A 14,780-nucleotide genomic window follows, 5' to 3' on the forward strand; every position below is an offset into this window, starting at 1 on the left:
TGGACACTACAGTCATGGATGGTTTAGTACCAGACATCATGTTCATTTTCCACACAGAGGCATTAGAATGTAAAAGTGATCCTGCATTCAGTCTCCTAAACGCAGGTTTCATTTTGAGTCTTTTGCACATCAAAAGACTGAAAATGTTGACCCATTTCTCTTTGCAAAATATCAAAAGATAATGATCACTTAGATTGGATGTAAAGAGTCTTGGCAGCACTTTTCAGGTACCCTGCTAGAAACTCAACTGAATTTAGGCCTGGAATTTGACTGCGGCGTTCCGTCAATTAAATATGCCTGGGAAAGTCTCTGTTGTAGCTCTGGCGGTACCTTTAGGGTTGTGGTATAGAAAGCGAACCCTTGCTCTTTAGGATAATTCTTGCTCTTCATTTAGACACAAAAGTTTTTGCTTTTTGTGTTTTTTAATTATCCAAATATTCGCAAGTGTGTTCCTTCTATTCTGTCATACACCGAGTGTGGCTTTAAAAAGTTATAAAACAAGAACAAGCTAACTCAAAAGAAGATAAAGATGTGAAAATTTCCTAATGACATTAAATGCCACATTTGGTGCAATATCGCTGCATGTTGCACCAAATATTCAAACATGCTAGGAAATATTCCAGCACATTTGAAACCATCTGACGTCGTCTGTGCCCTGACTTGGCTAATCTGCATAAACTGAAGTTACAGAAATATTTTTTTTTTTTACTTTTTAGTTTTGGCTATGACGTTTATTAAGTGCTCATGTTTTAGCGTGAGCAGTTCTCATGCGCTGCTCCATGGTAGTAAGTGTAAAATATCAGTTAATGTGCATAACACTTGTTTTTTGTTGTTGTTGTTGTTTTTAAAACACATCTTGTGAATGTATTCACACCGTTTGAGCTTTTTCACACTTAGTCATGTTACAACCTCAAACTTTTAGGATTTCATATATTAGACCAACATAAAGTTAGTGCATAACCCTAAAGCGGTAAAAAATAAATAAATAAATAAACAAATGTAAACACTGATGTATAATTTATATTGAATCCATTTGAATCAAGAATCAATTTTCCCCAGCAGTCGCTCTTTTTAGATCTAACTAGAGGCAGTTATTTATTGTTATTTATGAAAACTCCTTAAACTCTAAGCCTAAGACTTGTCATTGCTCAGTTTCATTAATATCCTCCTTCTTGGCAGTCATCCATAAAGGATCTGTTGATGGATTCAGCTACCTGAGCTCTGGCTCTCTGCAGCTCCTCCAGCACTCTTGGCAGCTTCTCTGACTGCCGTGCTCCTTTCCCAGCCTGATGAACAGCGGAGCTCCCTCATCAGAAAGTCATTCAACTCTACAGAGGTAAAGTCTCATTCATTTGATTCAGGTGTGTCAAAGAAGGGATGAATCAAAAAGCTGAAGTAACTTTTGAGGACTGGACTTGGGCAAAGAAGCAGCGCTCCAAGCTGGGTGAAGAGAGTGAGGGGCAGAGATGAGCAGCGTGTCCCTCAAAGTGTACAGTCAGGAGTAATTCCCAAATGCCGGGTGTTAAGACACCTAAAAGGTTATGTTTCTTTCATCTCGGGGTTAAATGCCACATCCCTCCCCGCTCCCTGGAGTCCGTTACATTCTGCTGCCATGCACAACTCTCGGTCGGGACAACACCTTGGAGCCAAACGATTACATCAAGGTCATGGAGAGGAGGAATGTTCCCCCGATTAGTGCGCGGGTAGTCCAGCCGCATCCTGCAGGGCAGAGCCCACCACCACGTGTACGACTGCAGACTCAATGTGCTTCTTTGGAGGGCTGTAAATATAAACTTAAATACAATCCATACAGACGGTAAACATTTCTTAAACCCTATAGAGTGAATGTTTGGTTAAATCTAAACTGCAGAATCGTTTAATAAATCTCAGCCATTTTTTGCTCCAGCTGGTGTCGCCGTTCATCAGAAGAGAAAAAAATGCCTGTTTTGCTTGAGTTTGCCTTCAGACTTGAGGGTTTTGAAGAACAAAGGGCTTCAAATAATCAAACTGGTGCAGCGGCAGTGAGCTGAATTCTCCCTCTGTCGATCAGAACTAGTTGCTGGCTGAGGAGTTTAGGGCAAACAAGTAATCTATCATTTGTATAAAAAAATATATGTGTTCATACACCTGACCTGTTGGTTTGGGGGCCCTGAGCTGCTTAGTTTGGTTATGCCATGGCCTGGCTGCTCTTCAACAAACCAGCTCATTCTTGCATGGCTGATTGCTGCATATAAATTAACGCCTTGTTATGGAAAAATGTTTTTGATATGAAATTACTGTGCCTAATTTTATGGTATATTTTTCAATGACTGGTGTCGCTTCAGTGGAGAGGGAAAAAAACAACAACATAAAAGTGGTAAAAATGACAGCACTTTGTTATTAAAGGTCAATTTAATGCCATCCAGATCAAACAGTTTCTTTTTCAGACGATTTGGTCTAAAGATAACAACTTCTGTCTTGTCAGAATTTAAAAGCAGATATTTTAGTGTCATCCAGGTTCCTGCCTGTAATCTGCCCACCTGATTGAATTCATCACGATTTATGGATAGAAATATCCTGGTGAAAAATATTTGTCTGTAGAAAAAAATCGTACAGGTCGTTCCTCTTCAGATCTAAAAAAAAAAACCAAACAAACAAAAAAAAATGTATTATTAAAAAAAAAGACCTAAACTGAAGTTAACCACCTGAAAATTTGTAGCTGTTGGATCTCTGCTCCTTCAGGGTGAAGGGGCGTCCTGCTATGTTGACATTAAAACCTAAGGAGCCTGTCAGATGTTTGTTGTAAACAAATTTCCCTGAAGATAAAAGGATGCTCCACATACCCAACACAAGCACATTTGTTTGGATCTAACACTGTCAGTCTGACACTCGAGCTTTAAAAGAATGACATGGATAAATGACCTTAGCCCTCAAACTTGTGTTTTTTTTTTTTTGTTTTGTTTATTTTTTAATGAAAATCTGTGCCATCCAGTTTAGTAGTTCACTTGAACCTACTAAAAAAAGGTGTAAGTAAGAATTTGTTAAAGGTATTTTTTGTTGTTTCTGTATCTCCCCTAGGAGGAAGGTCTCTTAGTCTTGCATTCATAAGCAACGATGGAAAAAAAAAAAGCAACCCACGGGCACATAAAAAAAAAAAAAAAAAAAAAAAAAAGAAGCTGAAGGTTGTTGGAAACCAGAAACAGTTCCTGCATGAACGACACTCTGGGTGGGGCCCCTATTTCTGCCGTTCCACAAAACCCAAACACAACACCCACTGCTTATGGCAAACCCATTCTGCAGGAAAAACCCCCCATAACTAATTTAGTTATCAGAACTAATTAACTAACATAATGCTGCTGGTTTGAATCCCTGCTTTGACTGTCAGTCACTGTGTCCTTGGGCAACACATTTAACCCTCCCTGCCTGCTGGTGGTGGTCAGAAGGTCCAGTGGCACTGGGCAGCCTCACCGCTGTCAGTTTGCCCCAGGGCAGCTGCGGCTACCATGTAGCTAACATGCGTGAAAGGGGCCTCTGGACTTGATAAAGCACTACAGAAGTGCTGACCATTTACCATAAAGTGTATCTGTTCATCATAATTAATCTATTGCTGTTCTATGCACGTCTTTTACATTATTTAGCTGTCTTATGCAGTTTGTGTGCGTGTGTGCATGTTTGAGAAAGAGAGACAGAGAGAAAAAGACTAAATAAGCTTTAAGCTTTTGACAGTTTTTTTTTTCCTTGAATATTTGTGTAACTGTTGCAACCTGTCCCACGTGAATTCAAGGTTACTTCTGACCTTGAATGTGCCTCCAAGCAGCAGAAACTGGGCATGTATTTTTTTTTAATGAGCGCTCAAGAGAATAAGATAGCAGTGTTTCTTTTATTTTTCATCTCTGACATAATCTTTGATATTGATGACATGACTCCTGTCAAGCACTTGTCTAAATCCCAGCTTCTGATTTAGCATTAAATTAAATTGGCTGTTTCACTTTTTGTTTAAAATTATCTGCATGGTAATTTATTTAAAAAAAACTCTTTTGGCTGATTAAAATTTAAATGAATAAACATTACTTAACACACACACACACTTAACACACACACACGAGATTTATAATTAATTCTGCTAGTAAAAAACAGCGTTTTCCAAGGTTTTGGCACAAGGTCCTCTTTAAATAGAAAATCATATATATATATATATTTAAAATTCTGTATGCATCTATTTATAGACAAGATTTTTTTTGCTGGGGTCTGTATCTGGCGGTATGAATAGCAAACAAGTGGTTCGCATTCATGGAACAACCTCCACTGTTTCTGAACAACCACTGCCAGGTTATTGCATGTGCGTAATTGCGCACGGTCCTCTTTGAATAGTCTACATAAAGACGCACAAAGTATCAAAACTCCTTGATGGGTGGATTGGTTGAATAAAGACTTAAGGACAACAAGACTGAGCAGAGGGGTGTGTCCATCCAAAAGGTTTTCCTCAATGGGCTACCTGTAGAGGCTCGGGGCGCTGCGCATAAATACTCCCCCCTTTAGAGAGAGGCTTCAGTCCTGAGGGAGAGACAGAGAGGCGGCACTTGTTTCAGGGACTCTGGTTTGGGTGGATTATGAACGGCTTTGGACACCAGCCTGCATCCAACCACCAGACCAGTCCCATTCAGCACCACAGCGCCCAGGAGCTCCTGGACATGGCCGTCTACTGCGACAACTACGGCGTGTACCAGCAGAACCTTCACCACCACCCACAGAGGCCGCCGGCCCACTCCTCCAGCTACGGTCTGAGTGACTACACCTCCCCGTCCGCCAACCCCTACCTGTGGCTTAATGGACCGGCCATCAACTCCTCTCCGTACCTCCCCGGGAACAACAGCTCGTCCTACATGCAGCCCGGGTACGGCTCGAACCAGAGACAGTTCCTCCCGCCTCCCACCGGGTTCGGTGGCGCCGACCTGGGCTGGCTGTCCATCTCCAGCCAACAGGAGCTCTTCAAGATGGTCAGGCCGCCTTACTCCTACTCTGCCCTGATAGCCATGGCCATCCAGAGCGCACAGGACAAGAAGCTGACTCTGAGTCAGATTTATCAGTACGTGGCTGACAACTTTCCTTTTTATAAGAAGAGCAAAGCCGGGTGGCAAAACTCCATCCGGCACAACCTGTCTCTGAATGACTGCTTCAAGAAGGTAGCGAGGGACGAGGACGACCCAGGTGAGTCCGTAGCTTCATTTGCCAAACTAATTCTACACACATTTTGATTACATTTTTAAATTATTATTTATAATAATAACTTGAGATTTGTTCTCCATAATGAGAGTGCGTTATTTTATTTATTTTTTTGACTCCAGGAAAGGGAAACTACTGGACTCTGGACCCGAACTGTGAAAAGATGTTCGACAACGGGAACTTCAGACGGAAGAGGAAAAAGAGATCGGATATAAACGGCTCTCTCCCGGTCAAATCAGAGGACGCTCCGCATAAACTCTCCGACACCGCCAGCCTGCTGACGCCTTCCCCGTCCAGCCTGCACGGATCTCCGGCCTCCACGGAGCCAAAATCGTCGCCGCCTCCCTCTGCGGAGCACAGCCCATGTTTCAGCAGCTTCGTGTCGGGCGTCAACTCGTTGCTGGCGGGCAGCGACGGCTCCGGGGCCCCTGGGGGACTGTCCCAGAGCAGGGAGAGCATGTCGGGACTGGGATCCTACTCTCCCTCCTTAATCTCCCCTCTGAACTCTGACAACAGAATGAACTATTACACATCAGCGCAGAGCCTCTCCAACCACTTCAGCGTTAATAATCTGCTATACAGCCGGGAGGGAACAGAGGTTTAGGCGGTTTGCTACTTCTATGGTATGGAGCTCACAAAGTGCCATATTTGGATAAATAAATAATTACACCGTTTACAACATTTGTGTCAAGAATTATAACATACAAACATATTAAATATGGCAAATTTAGTGTTTATGTTTTGACAGAAATATCCCCATGGCTCTCTATGGCCATTTTAATAATTAAAATAAATATAAATAAATTCATCAAATTTGCATTGTACCAAATATGCCTTAATATTTACTTTACTAACCAAAGAAAAAGGAGGGAGGAGACGAGGAAATCACAATTCTTTTATTTAATAGCTGTGCATTGTGGAGTTTAAAAATTGTCAGATTTCACAATAATAAATTATGTATGAATTAAAAACAGTTTACACAAATACATAATTTCACTCTTTGTCAAATGCTACACACTTTTTTTACATCAAAATATTCTGGAAACCAGAGTTTGTGAAACAAAATTGAGTAATATGGAGATCCACAGGTGCCACATAAATAAATAAATAAATACCATGGTCAAAATAAAGTAATTCATTTGTTATGCCTGTATTTTAAGAAATCTGTTGTTTGAACAAGATAGTTTTTTTTTTACTTCATTTTATTTGCCAGACTTGCCCATCAGTCGATTGGTGAGATAATTATTCTGAAGTAAGACAACTGTGTAGGGAATAGATCACATTGTTATTTGACAATCCACATAAATGGTTTGTTAGTTTGTGCTACCCTGCAGAAAAATCACAAGATAATTACTTACTGCAATAGATTTTTCCAGTTGGTGAATAAGGCCTCAAATAAATCATTAATCTCCCAATTGACCATTGCATGAAAAAATACATTAACTTATTTCCAGGTTCATTTTAACTAAGATTTTTTTAGATTTATTACATTTTGGCACGTTTGGCGCTCCTTGTCATAGAAGCCTTCATGTTTCTTATGTAAATATGTCTGGTTTGAATTACCTCATTGCAGCTAACTTGAATGGATTTTTCTATAGTACCTTTTTACTCAAGTAAAACTGCATGTAACTGTATCAGACGCAAGTGTGAACTTGCAGCATTTTTATTTTTATATAAATGAGGTGCTTCAACTCAGGCCTGGATGGGTGCATATTTCATTTGTTTTATTTCTACTCTTCAAATGTTATTGCAGCTGCTCGTTTTGGTCTCAAAAATGAAGACATTTTTGTACAGAAATTATTTTTGCACATAAGAAATAAGACAGGACATGTTTTTTCTTTTTATTTAAACTCACTTGGATGCTTTAATAAATCTCATTTATTTGACCATCAGTTTTCAGTCAAACATGTTTTCCTGAAGCTATTGTTTAATCTAAAATTTTCACTACACACAAACGTGCATGCAAATAATTAAGTATATTTTTCTTGACACACTTTCTAAAATCATACAAAGCCTTTTTCTGTCCCACTTGAAAACCAAAAGCCCCTCCTCTAGTCTGGGCACCGGTTTGGAAATTTTCTGGTGGTTTCCAAATCCTTGTTGGTGCCGCAGATTTAGGAGCTTGATCCTTTCGTGTGGTGGTTTTGTCATTGGACAGTGAAATTATCAAAGAACAAAAGGTTATTTGACTTCCTTCCTTCTTTCTTGGAGGAAATTTAAATTGAAAGTTAAATCGTGCGTTTCAAATATTTTTTGTGACCTCCTGCTGAGATGTTTAAATCTTAGTTTCATCTTGACCCCAGAATAATAACAAAAAGATCACGTCTTCAAACAGGTTCTAAGTCCACATGTGCAGCAGACTAAATGAACCAGCAAACACAAGAGCTTGTCAGGAAACTCAGAGAAAAGTGGCTGGAATTAGGAAGGTGTGTAAGACAGACATTTTCCGCTTGTCACTTCCAATAACATGAGATCAGACCTTTAAAGTTACTTCAGTGAAGTTCAGTTTTTTTGCCTGAGCTGGAGGCACCTGCTAGCCTGTTCAGCCTGAAAATAATAATAATAAAAATATATATATATTTTTTAAAATCACCCAAAGTGTTGGCATTCACAATGCTTTTTCTCTCCAAAATGCCTGTAATGTGGGTTTTGTTGTTCTGTTGTTGGGATAGAATCTCCAAATTGCGCCACACAGAGGAAACATTCATGCGATCTAACACCCTCCTTTGGTTTTATTTCCAAACAACATCCATACGCACGGAATCAAAGCATGTAAACAACGGGAAACACCTCCTAATTGGTTGACAATTGAATGCGCTCAGGCGCTCTTTGCTCTGGAATAAAGGGAAAAATTAATTGACAAGACTTTCGTGCTCCTGGTCAGGGTACAATGGAAGCTGGCGATTGAACAGGTCCCCTCCTGGGCTCAAATAAAAATATTACAATCTGAAGATCTGGGAACAAATTATCCCCCCCACCTCCACCCCACCAGGCCACATTTTGCTCTATTATCAGCGGAGCAAGGCCACGGATCAGACAAAGAGGATTTTTGTCATCCAGGAGCTGGTTCTCACAGTAACAAGTTTTCTGATGAAAACCTAATCATGTTCAGTGAATAGAGGCCTTTTAGGTCAGATTACCAGCAAATCCTGGTCACTCAGTTGAATTATTCTGTCAGATGACAACACGGAGGAAGAATCATTTAAAATCAGAATTTCTCACTAAGTGGGCTGCCTGTTAATAATATAAAAATCATTTCACTCTGGGTTACCTTCCTTTATGTCTGCGTTCCAATTTAAGCAAAACTACAAGTTCACACACAGGTATTCATTCTGCTCAAACTGGTCCACATTTTGTTGAATTTCAATCACAAATCTCAGGGTATTTTATTGGGATTTGATGTGAAAGAGACAAAATAGTTCACAATTGTGAAGCGCAGAAAAGATGAAACGTACAGAAAACTCTTCACCTCTATCTAAAGTTGTTTTTGGATGTTTTTTCTCTGATTGTTTGTAGATCTGTCCACGATCCCGTCAACTGTGACCAGCTTCCTCATCACCTTCCAGCTTCCATGTCATCTGAATAATGCTGCCACCACCGTGTTTCCCAATAGGCCTTGTTCTCTTCAGGGCATGTGCTTTATTGGTTCTCCACCAGATTTTGCAATTAGGCCAAGAAGTTCCCGTTCTTGTCATCTGACAAAGGCGTCCTCTTTTACATGCCCTCTGTATCCCCTATGTGGTTGAGTCAAACTGTAAACAGACTTTCAGCATTTTTTTTTTCTTACCTCTATTCATAGGCCAGATTTGTGGACTGCAAGTTGTTGACAGATTCACATGAGCTGTGGATCTCTGCACAGTTACCAGATGCCTCCATCATCCTTCAGTGATCAGTTCTGTCTCTGGAACGGTGCTTACTAATTACTTCTGAAGGCATTTTTTTGCGAGTTATTTCAGAGATATCTAAGAAATAAGGGCCAAATACAAATGCGTGCCAAATATTTGACTTTTATTTGTAAAACAAACTCTACTGGCCACGCAATCTGTGCTGTTGGTCTTTTGTATAAAAATCCCAATAAAACACATGGAAATAAGTGGTTATATGCTTTATTTGTCCAGATAAAATGTCTCATTGAAGCCTGTCAAAATAGCATTTGAAGTAATTTAACGTAACAAGCTTCAGAGCTACTCCAGAAACACATGTATGCAGTATTTGACACCTTCCACTCCCTGCTACACCCCTACATTTCCAAGATTGATTCACTTCATTCATTTCCCAGAAACGTAACGCTCCAGTGCCCCAGCTGTGCCTGAAGGGCACATTCACCTGGCCCATATGAATATCAGTCAGGCCACCTTGTCTCAGCACCGTGCCTGCTTCAGGGGCCCCTGGCACTGAGGACTAAAGACCCAGACCCATTAGAATGCCTCAGTATCATCAGGGTGGCCTCCAGGTTTCTTACCCACATGCCTCGTGGGCTAAACCCATAATGATGGGTTTTGTTCTCAAAGGGCTGCTTCTCCAGAGATGATGCTGGCTTGTAATTGAAGAACTTGTTTGAGGACTGAATTATTTCACTCCTTCTTCCTTCATGGGACTAGAAACTGGTGGACACGTTTTTAATCACTCCTTATTTCTCTATGTTTTTTGACTACAAGAAACCAGACGGTGGAGGTTTGTAAAGTTGTCTTGCTCGGCTGTTTCTTTTCAGTGCTCTTTTCGTTTAGTCTCTGTCCAATACCTGACCAGTTTCTGCTAAAATTAACCAGATTAGACGGAGAGTGTCTGTGAAGATCAAATCTTTTCAGGTCTTGCCACAGATTCTCAGGTTGGTAGTTGCACCATTTTCATTTTATTTTCAGATGATCGATAAAACGGTCCTTTGTGAGACCTTTAAATGTTGGGATATTGTTGTGTGTCAGAACCCGCCTTTAAACCTGTCCACAGCCATGATCTGTAATCCGTCTGCTGATGCTTCCTGCTTTCTGATGTTCTCTAACAAACCTCTGAGTCCTGAAACAAAACAGATGGATTTGCTGTATATTTACCCAAACATGAGCTGTATTACCAAGTAGATGGATGCAGAAAGCAGTTGTGGTTGAAGTGGACTTTACTTAGGGGTATCGGAATTAAAGGGATTAAATATAAATGCATGCCACACTTCAGGGATTTTCGTCAAAAATTGTTGGAAACCATGCCTCTTATTTTCACTTTTGACACCAATATGGTATTTTTGGTTTGGTCAGTCCCAATAAAATGCGTTGAAGTGTGTGGTGGTAATGTGACAAAATGAGAACAAGTTGGTTTTGCAATAATGCTTGGCAGAGGAGCATTTCTAAATTGCATCTTGTACCTTCAAGCTGTCACAGAAACACAATTTGTTCCCATTTTTGTATCTGTGTCCGTTTGACCTGATATGCTGTTTTAACACCAACAATGTGATTTTCAGAAAGTTACTCACTGAAAACTTGTAGATTATACGTTGAGACTGCTTTTTCCTGCTGTGATTCAGCTCGATGATTACATTGTTTTATTTTTTATAAACAAATATAACTTCTCAGATGCTCTAGTGTTGAGGGGGTTTTACATATGTGATTTTAATTTTTTTATTATTTTTTTTTATTCTTTATTAAGACCAGACATTTTGCTCCATGTAAAACATTCTGAAGCCACTTCTGCAGACCAGTGTTTGGTAAAAGTTTGGGAGAATTTTGATCAAGATGTAAACCATTTGAAGACTTCAGATAAGATCCATAGCTTCGTGATTCTCCACAGACCATATAACGCTGCCACGCAGGTAAATCAGAGGTGGAAATGAAACCTTGGTGCAGAACATGATCGCTTTGCCATGAAGACACTGATTAGAGTCTGGATCTACCCTGAAATCTCCACATCTGTTTGTAGCAGTCAGTGGGCATTACAGGGATCATTTCTTGTATTACAGCTCAATCTCTTGAGGAAGTTAAATATTAAACAGAACAATATGACGACAGCTTCTTAGGAAGCAGTCATGAGGGTGATGGGACGGGGGGGGGGGCAGCTCTGCATGACACACTTAAAAAGGATCGAGGCTGCAAACGATAGCTGAGGAGAATGTCTATCAAGTGGCATGACCTGATTCAGTTTCATCCATCACCGTTCGCAGGGGCCATAAAAGGCCTGACGTATGGGCCGACAGCAGCATGAGAACCCTGCTCCGAACGAGCGGACATATGGATTATTTTATACAGAACAAACTATTCAGCTGTTCGGAGCACATGAAAAATGTGGGACAAATATCCCTGCGCTATTATTCAATTTCTTTTTTCTTTTTTTTTTTTTAAAGTGTGCTCCACTCCTGTTAAAAACAAGAGAACACCCCATTCAAATTTAGATTTTTATTCAGCAGGCAATGGCTTCATGAAAATATCTGCTTAACAAAAGCATCTTCAGTCAGAGCAATAATAATAATAATAATTTTTAAAAAAACTGACAATGAAAACTGCCCTGATACACAGAGATGATAGAGGAAAATAAGGGACATAAAAAAAACATCCCCCTAATGCTGACTTTTAGAGACTGAGTGGCATCTTGAGTTCATTAAGATCCCTTAAAATCCATAAGTTTTCATCTACATGCCAGGAAAGAGTCATGTCAGACCCGCCATCCTAAAAGTAGACGTATGCTTATTCAATGCTATTCTCTGAGCAGATGAAACAAGATTGATTTTCAGCCTCAAACACCATTGAGATCAATCAAAACAAAGGATTAATATATGGAAAAATAACTCACGTCAACTTATGAGTAAGGTGAGGGTTCTTTGAGTCCTCCAAAAGCCTATTACATTACATGCCATCATAAAACATTTGAATTGTTGCAGGATTTTAAGTAAAATCTTATTTCTGCCAGGAAACTAAAAGTGGTTGATCTCTGAGCTCAACAGTGATCCAAAACAAATGGTTCAACCAACCAAAAATGGTTGACCAGACGTGAAAAAATAATTTTCCTCCATGAACATTACAGTTTCAGAAACCATGTCAGATGAGCAGAAGAGAGCAGAAATAGTCTGTGGATGATCTGGAAAAATTGTAGTTTCTTTGAGATTATGCAAAAATACTAGCAAAAACAGCCAAAAACTTTACAGCCAGGGATGTAGTGAAACTCCCCCCCCACCTCCCCCAACTTGCAATAGGATTTGTTCCCTTGTCAAAACATAAATGCTTGCATTTTTCCAACATTTTCAGTGTGAAATTATGCAGCTGCAACAAAAACTGAATTTCTCTAAAATGCTTAAGTGCATTTTTGGGGGATGAAATTGACTGAGGAGGCAAAAAAAATCTACTTATTCAGCCTAGTATATATTAACTTAAGATTTCTGCATTATTGCAACTACATAGTATTTGATTTTACGCGGGTGCTTCATTTCTCTTGCCATCAGCATTTCATTAAAAAAAGGCTTCTGTGTGAATTATTGAGGATCAGAGGAAGTAAAGCCACTTCAGAGCTGTCAGGGAATGCCAGTTAAGGGAAGCCGCTGAAAGAGTCAAAGAGATGCAAGGATTAACGGACTAGAACGATTCCCAGTAAATCCACAGCCGGGGCCTGTCTTCACGTCGCTCTGTCTGGAAAACCTATCCCCCAAACAGTGTAACCTATCCCCCCTCTCTCTCTTTAGCTCCAATGTATTTGGACACAGTCTTTGTTCTCACATTAGGAAACTGCGGGAAGATCATCCGTTATCCGTGACCTTTGTCATAACAACCCATGGCAATGGTTTTACACACCGCTGAGAAGCAAGAAAGGAGCTTCCTGGTGTTTTTTGGCTGATCTGAAGGCTCTTGATTTGGTTTCGAAATGATTTTCCACCCGGTTTCCATGAAGTTTTCTAATAATGGTAGTCTTCAATATTCTGAGACATGTTGGAGTTTCTCTTAAGCTGTTCGGTAAATCTCCAGCCATTCATCACCTTCCTGGAATTTCAAACTATGACCTTATGAGAACAATATCCAGCATTCATGGAACATCAATTTCTAGGCGCAGTGCAGCAGAACAAATATCCGAGTATCTGCCAATGTGTAATCATTTCCCCCCCCGCTCAGATCTTCAGGTCCTTCAACAATACCTGCACCAAGTGAATAATCTGGAGAGACATTATTTCACTATCATCTCTGTGTTCCTGCCGCAGACGCACTGCTGCAATACCACCCGGCTTGCAGCACCTGCATGCTGTCATTGCTTGCTCATCACTGACAGGAAGGGGCGACAGATGACAGAGGAAGTAGCTACCCAGAGGGAATCTATTTTACCAGCTCCAGCGGGACGAAAGGAAGGAGATCATTTGGTACTCAGGGGGATCCTCAAGCTGTCTTGTGGCGTGAGCGTCAGTCAGTGCTGGATGTTTTCAGAGGAGGAGATCTCTCAGTTTAGATGCTGCATCAGAGGAAATTTCAGTTGTTAAAAGATCCAGCCCACCTGGAGCAATTTGTTCTTCTGCCGCTGTCTGGATATTGTCAAGATGACTTGCTAAGGGTCAAGCTAAGCATCGGAATGGTGGAGAAAGGGGATTTAAGTGACTTTAGTTGTGGCGTGGATGTTGGTGTCAGATATGCTTGTATTAGTAGTTTACAAGCTGTTAATCTAAAATGACTTTTGCACAAAACAATACAGCTGAAGAAAAGAGAATCCAATGAAAGCCAGTTGTGTTGACATTAAATGAAGTTTGGATGAAAGGTGTTAAAAGGACAACACTAGTAAAATAATCTCTCACACCCAACCAATCGATGTGGAATACCATCCAGAGCCGGCCCAAGGCATAAGCAAACCGAGCAGCTCCGTAGGATCCCATCGTCCTTCAGGGGCCCCATAAATTCCTGAATTACAGCATGAACATAGATCTAAAATTTAAAAATGTGTTTGGAAATTCTAGAACTGTTAAATTCGATTTAACAGTTTAAGCATATGTATACCAAACTATTTTAAATAGCCTAACATTTAAATTCGTAATTAAATTGGCAAGTTAGTTTGTACAAGTGCAAATAATCATCTTCATAGTTTTATTGTTTCAATCTCATGTCACGTGTTTATTCTGATTGTTCACAAACGCATCTCAGCAATTATTAGTGATTGCTTTTAAGCTCGGGCAATTACTCTAGGCCTCCTCAGCCAGATCCCACTAAATCTGTATTGAAACACTGTTAGTAGAGGCGGTGAGCAAGAGAGACCCCCAAACATATTCTGCTTAAGGTCCCATACGACCTGCAGAATTAACCAGCAGCAGATTCATGCTGCCATCATGTCAATATGTAGTAGAATCTCTGAGATGTTTCTGGCACCTCGCTGAATGTAGTCTATAAAGATCTGAAGGAAAAAGTGACCCCAACCAGGCAGCAGAGATTCTCCCCATGGTCTGCAGGTAGACGCTCTTACCCTAAACCAACTGTCCCCTATGGCTCCTAATGAGACCTCCTGCCTCCTAGCTCGATTATGAGGGATGCATACCAATAGAGAGACAAGAGAGAGGAGACAGGGTGAGTCTCCCTGGCCCAAACCATTAAACACCCCCCCCCCCCACACACACACACACACACACACACACACAC

General features: G+C 40.5%; 1 protein-coding gene across 1 annotated transcript; it reads left to right on the top strand.

The window, feature by feature from the left end:
• Window positions 1-4,554: 4,554 nt before the first annotated feature.
• foxi1 (forkhead box i1) lies at window positions 4,555-7,047 on the top strand. The gene is made up of 2 exons (XM_016676586.1): window positions 4,555-5,187; window positions 5,325-7,047. Exons 1-2 carry the CDS (start codon window positions 4,590-4,592, stop codon window positions 5,804-5,806), a joined length of 1,080 nt encoding a protein of 359 aa, XP_016532072.1. The 5' UTR covers window positions 4,555-4,589; the 3' UTR covers window positions 5,807-7,047.
• Window positions 7,048-14,780: the final 7,733 nt, after the last annotated feature.

Source organism: Poecilia formosa, unplaced genomic scaffold (assembly GCF_000485575.1).
Source record: "Poecilia formosa unplaced genomic scaffold, Poecilia_formosa-5.1.2 Scaffold136, whole genome shotgun sequence".
In the NCBI taxonomy this organism is placed as follows: Eukaryota; Metazoa; Chordata; class Actinopteri; order Cyprinodontiformes; family Poeciliidae; genus Poecilia; species Poecilia formosa.

Bases quoted from the DNA above. Each gene is read 5' to 3' on its own strand.
- foxi1 (XM_016676586.1), top strand. From the start codon at position 4,590: ATGAACGGCTTTGGACACCAGCCTGCATCCAACCACCAGACCAGTCCC. The intron at 5,188-5,324 runs GTGAGTCCGTAG...TTTTGACTCCAG, and splicing joins GAGGGACGAGGACGACCCAG to GAAAGGGAAACTACTGGACT.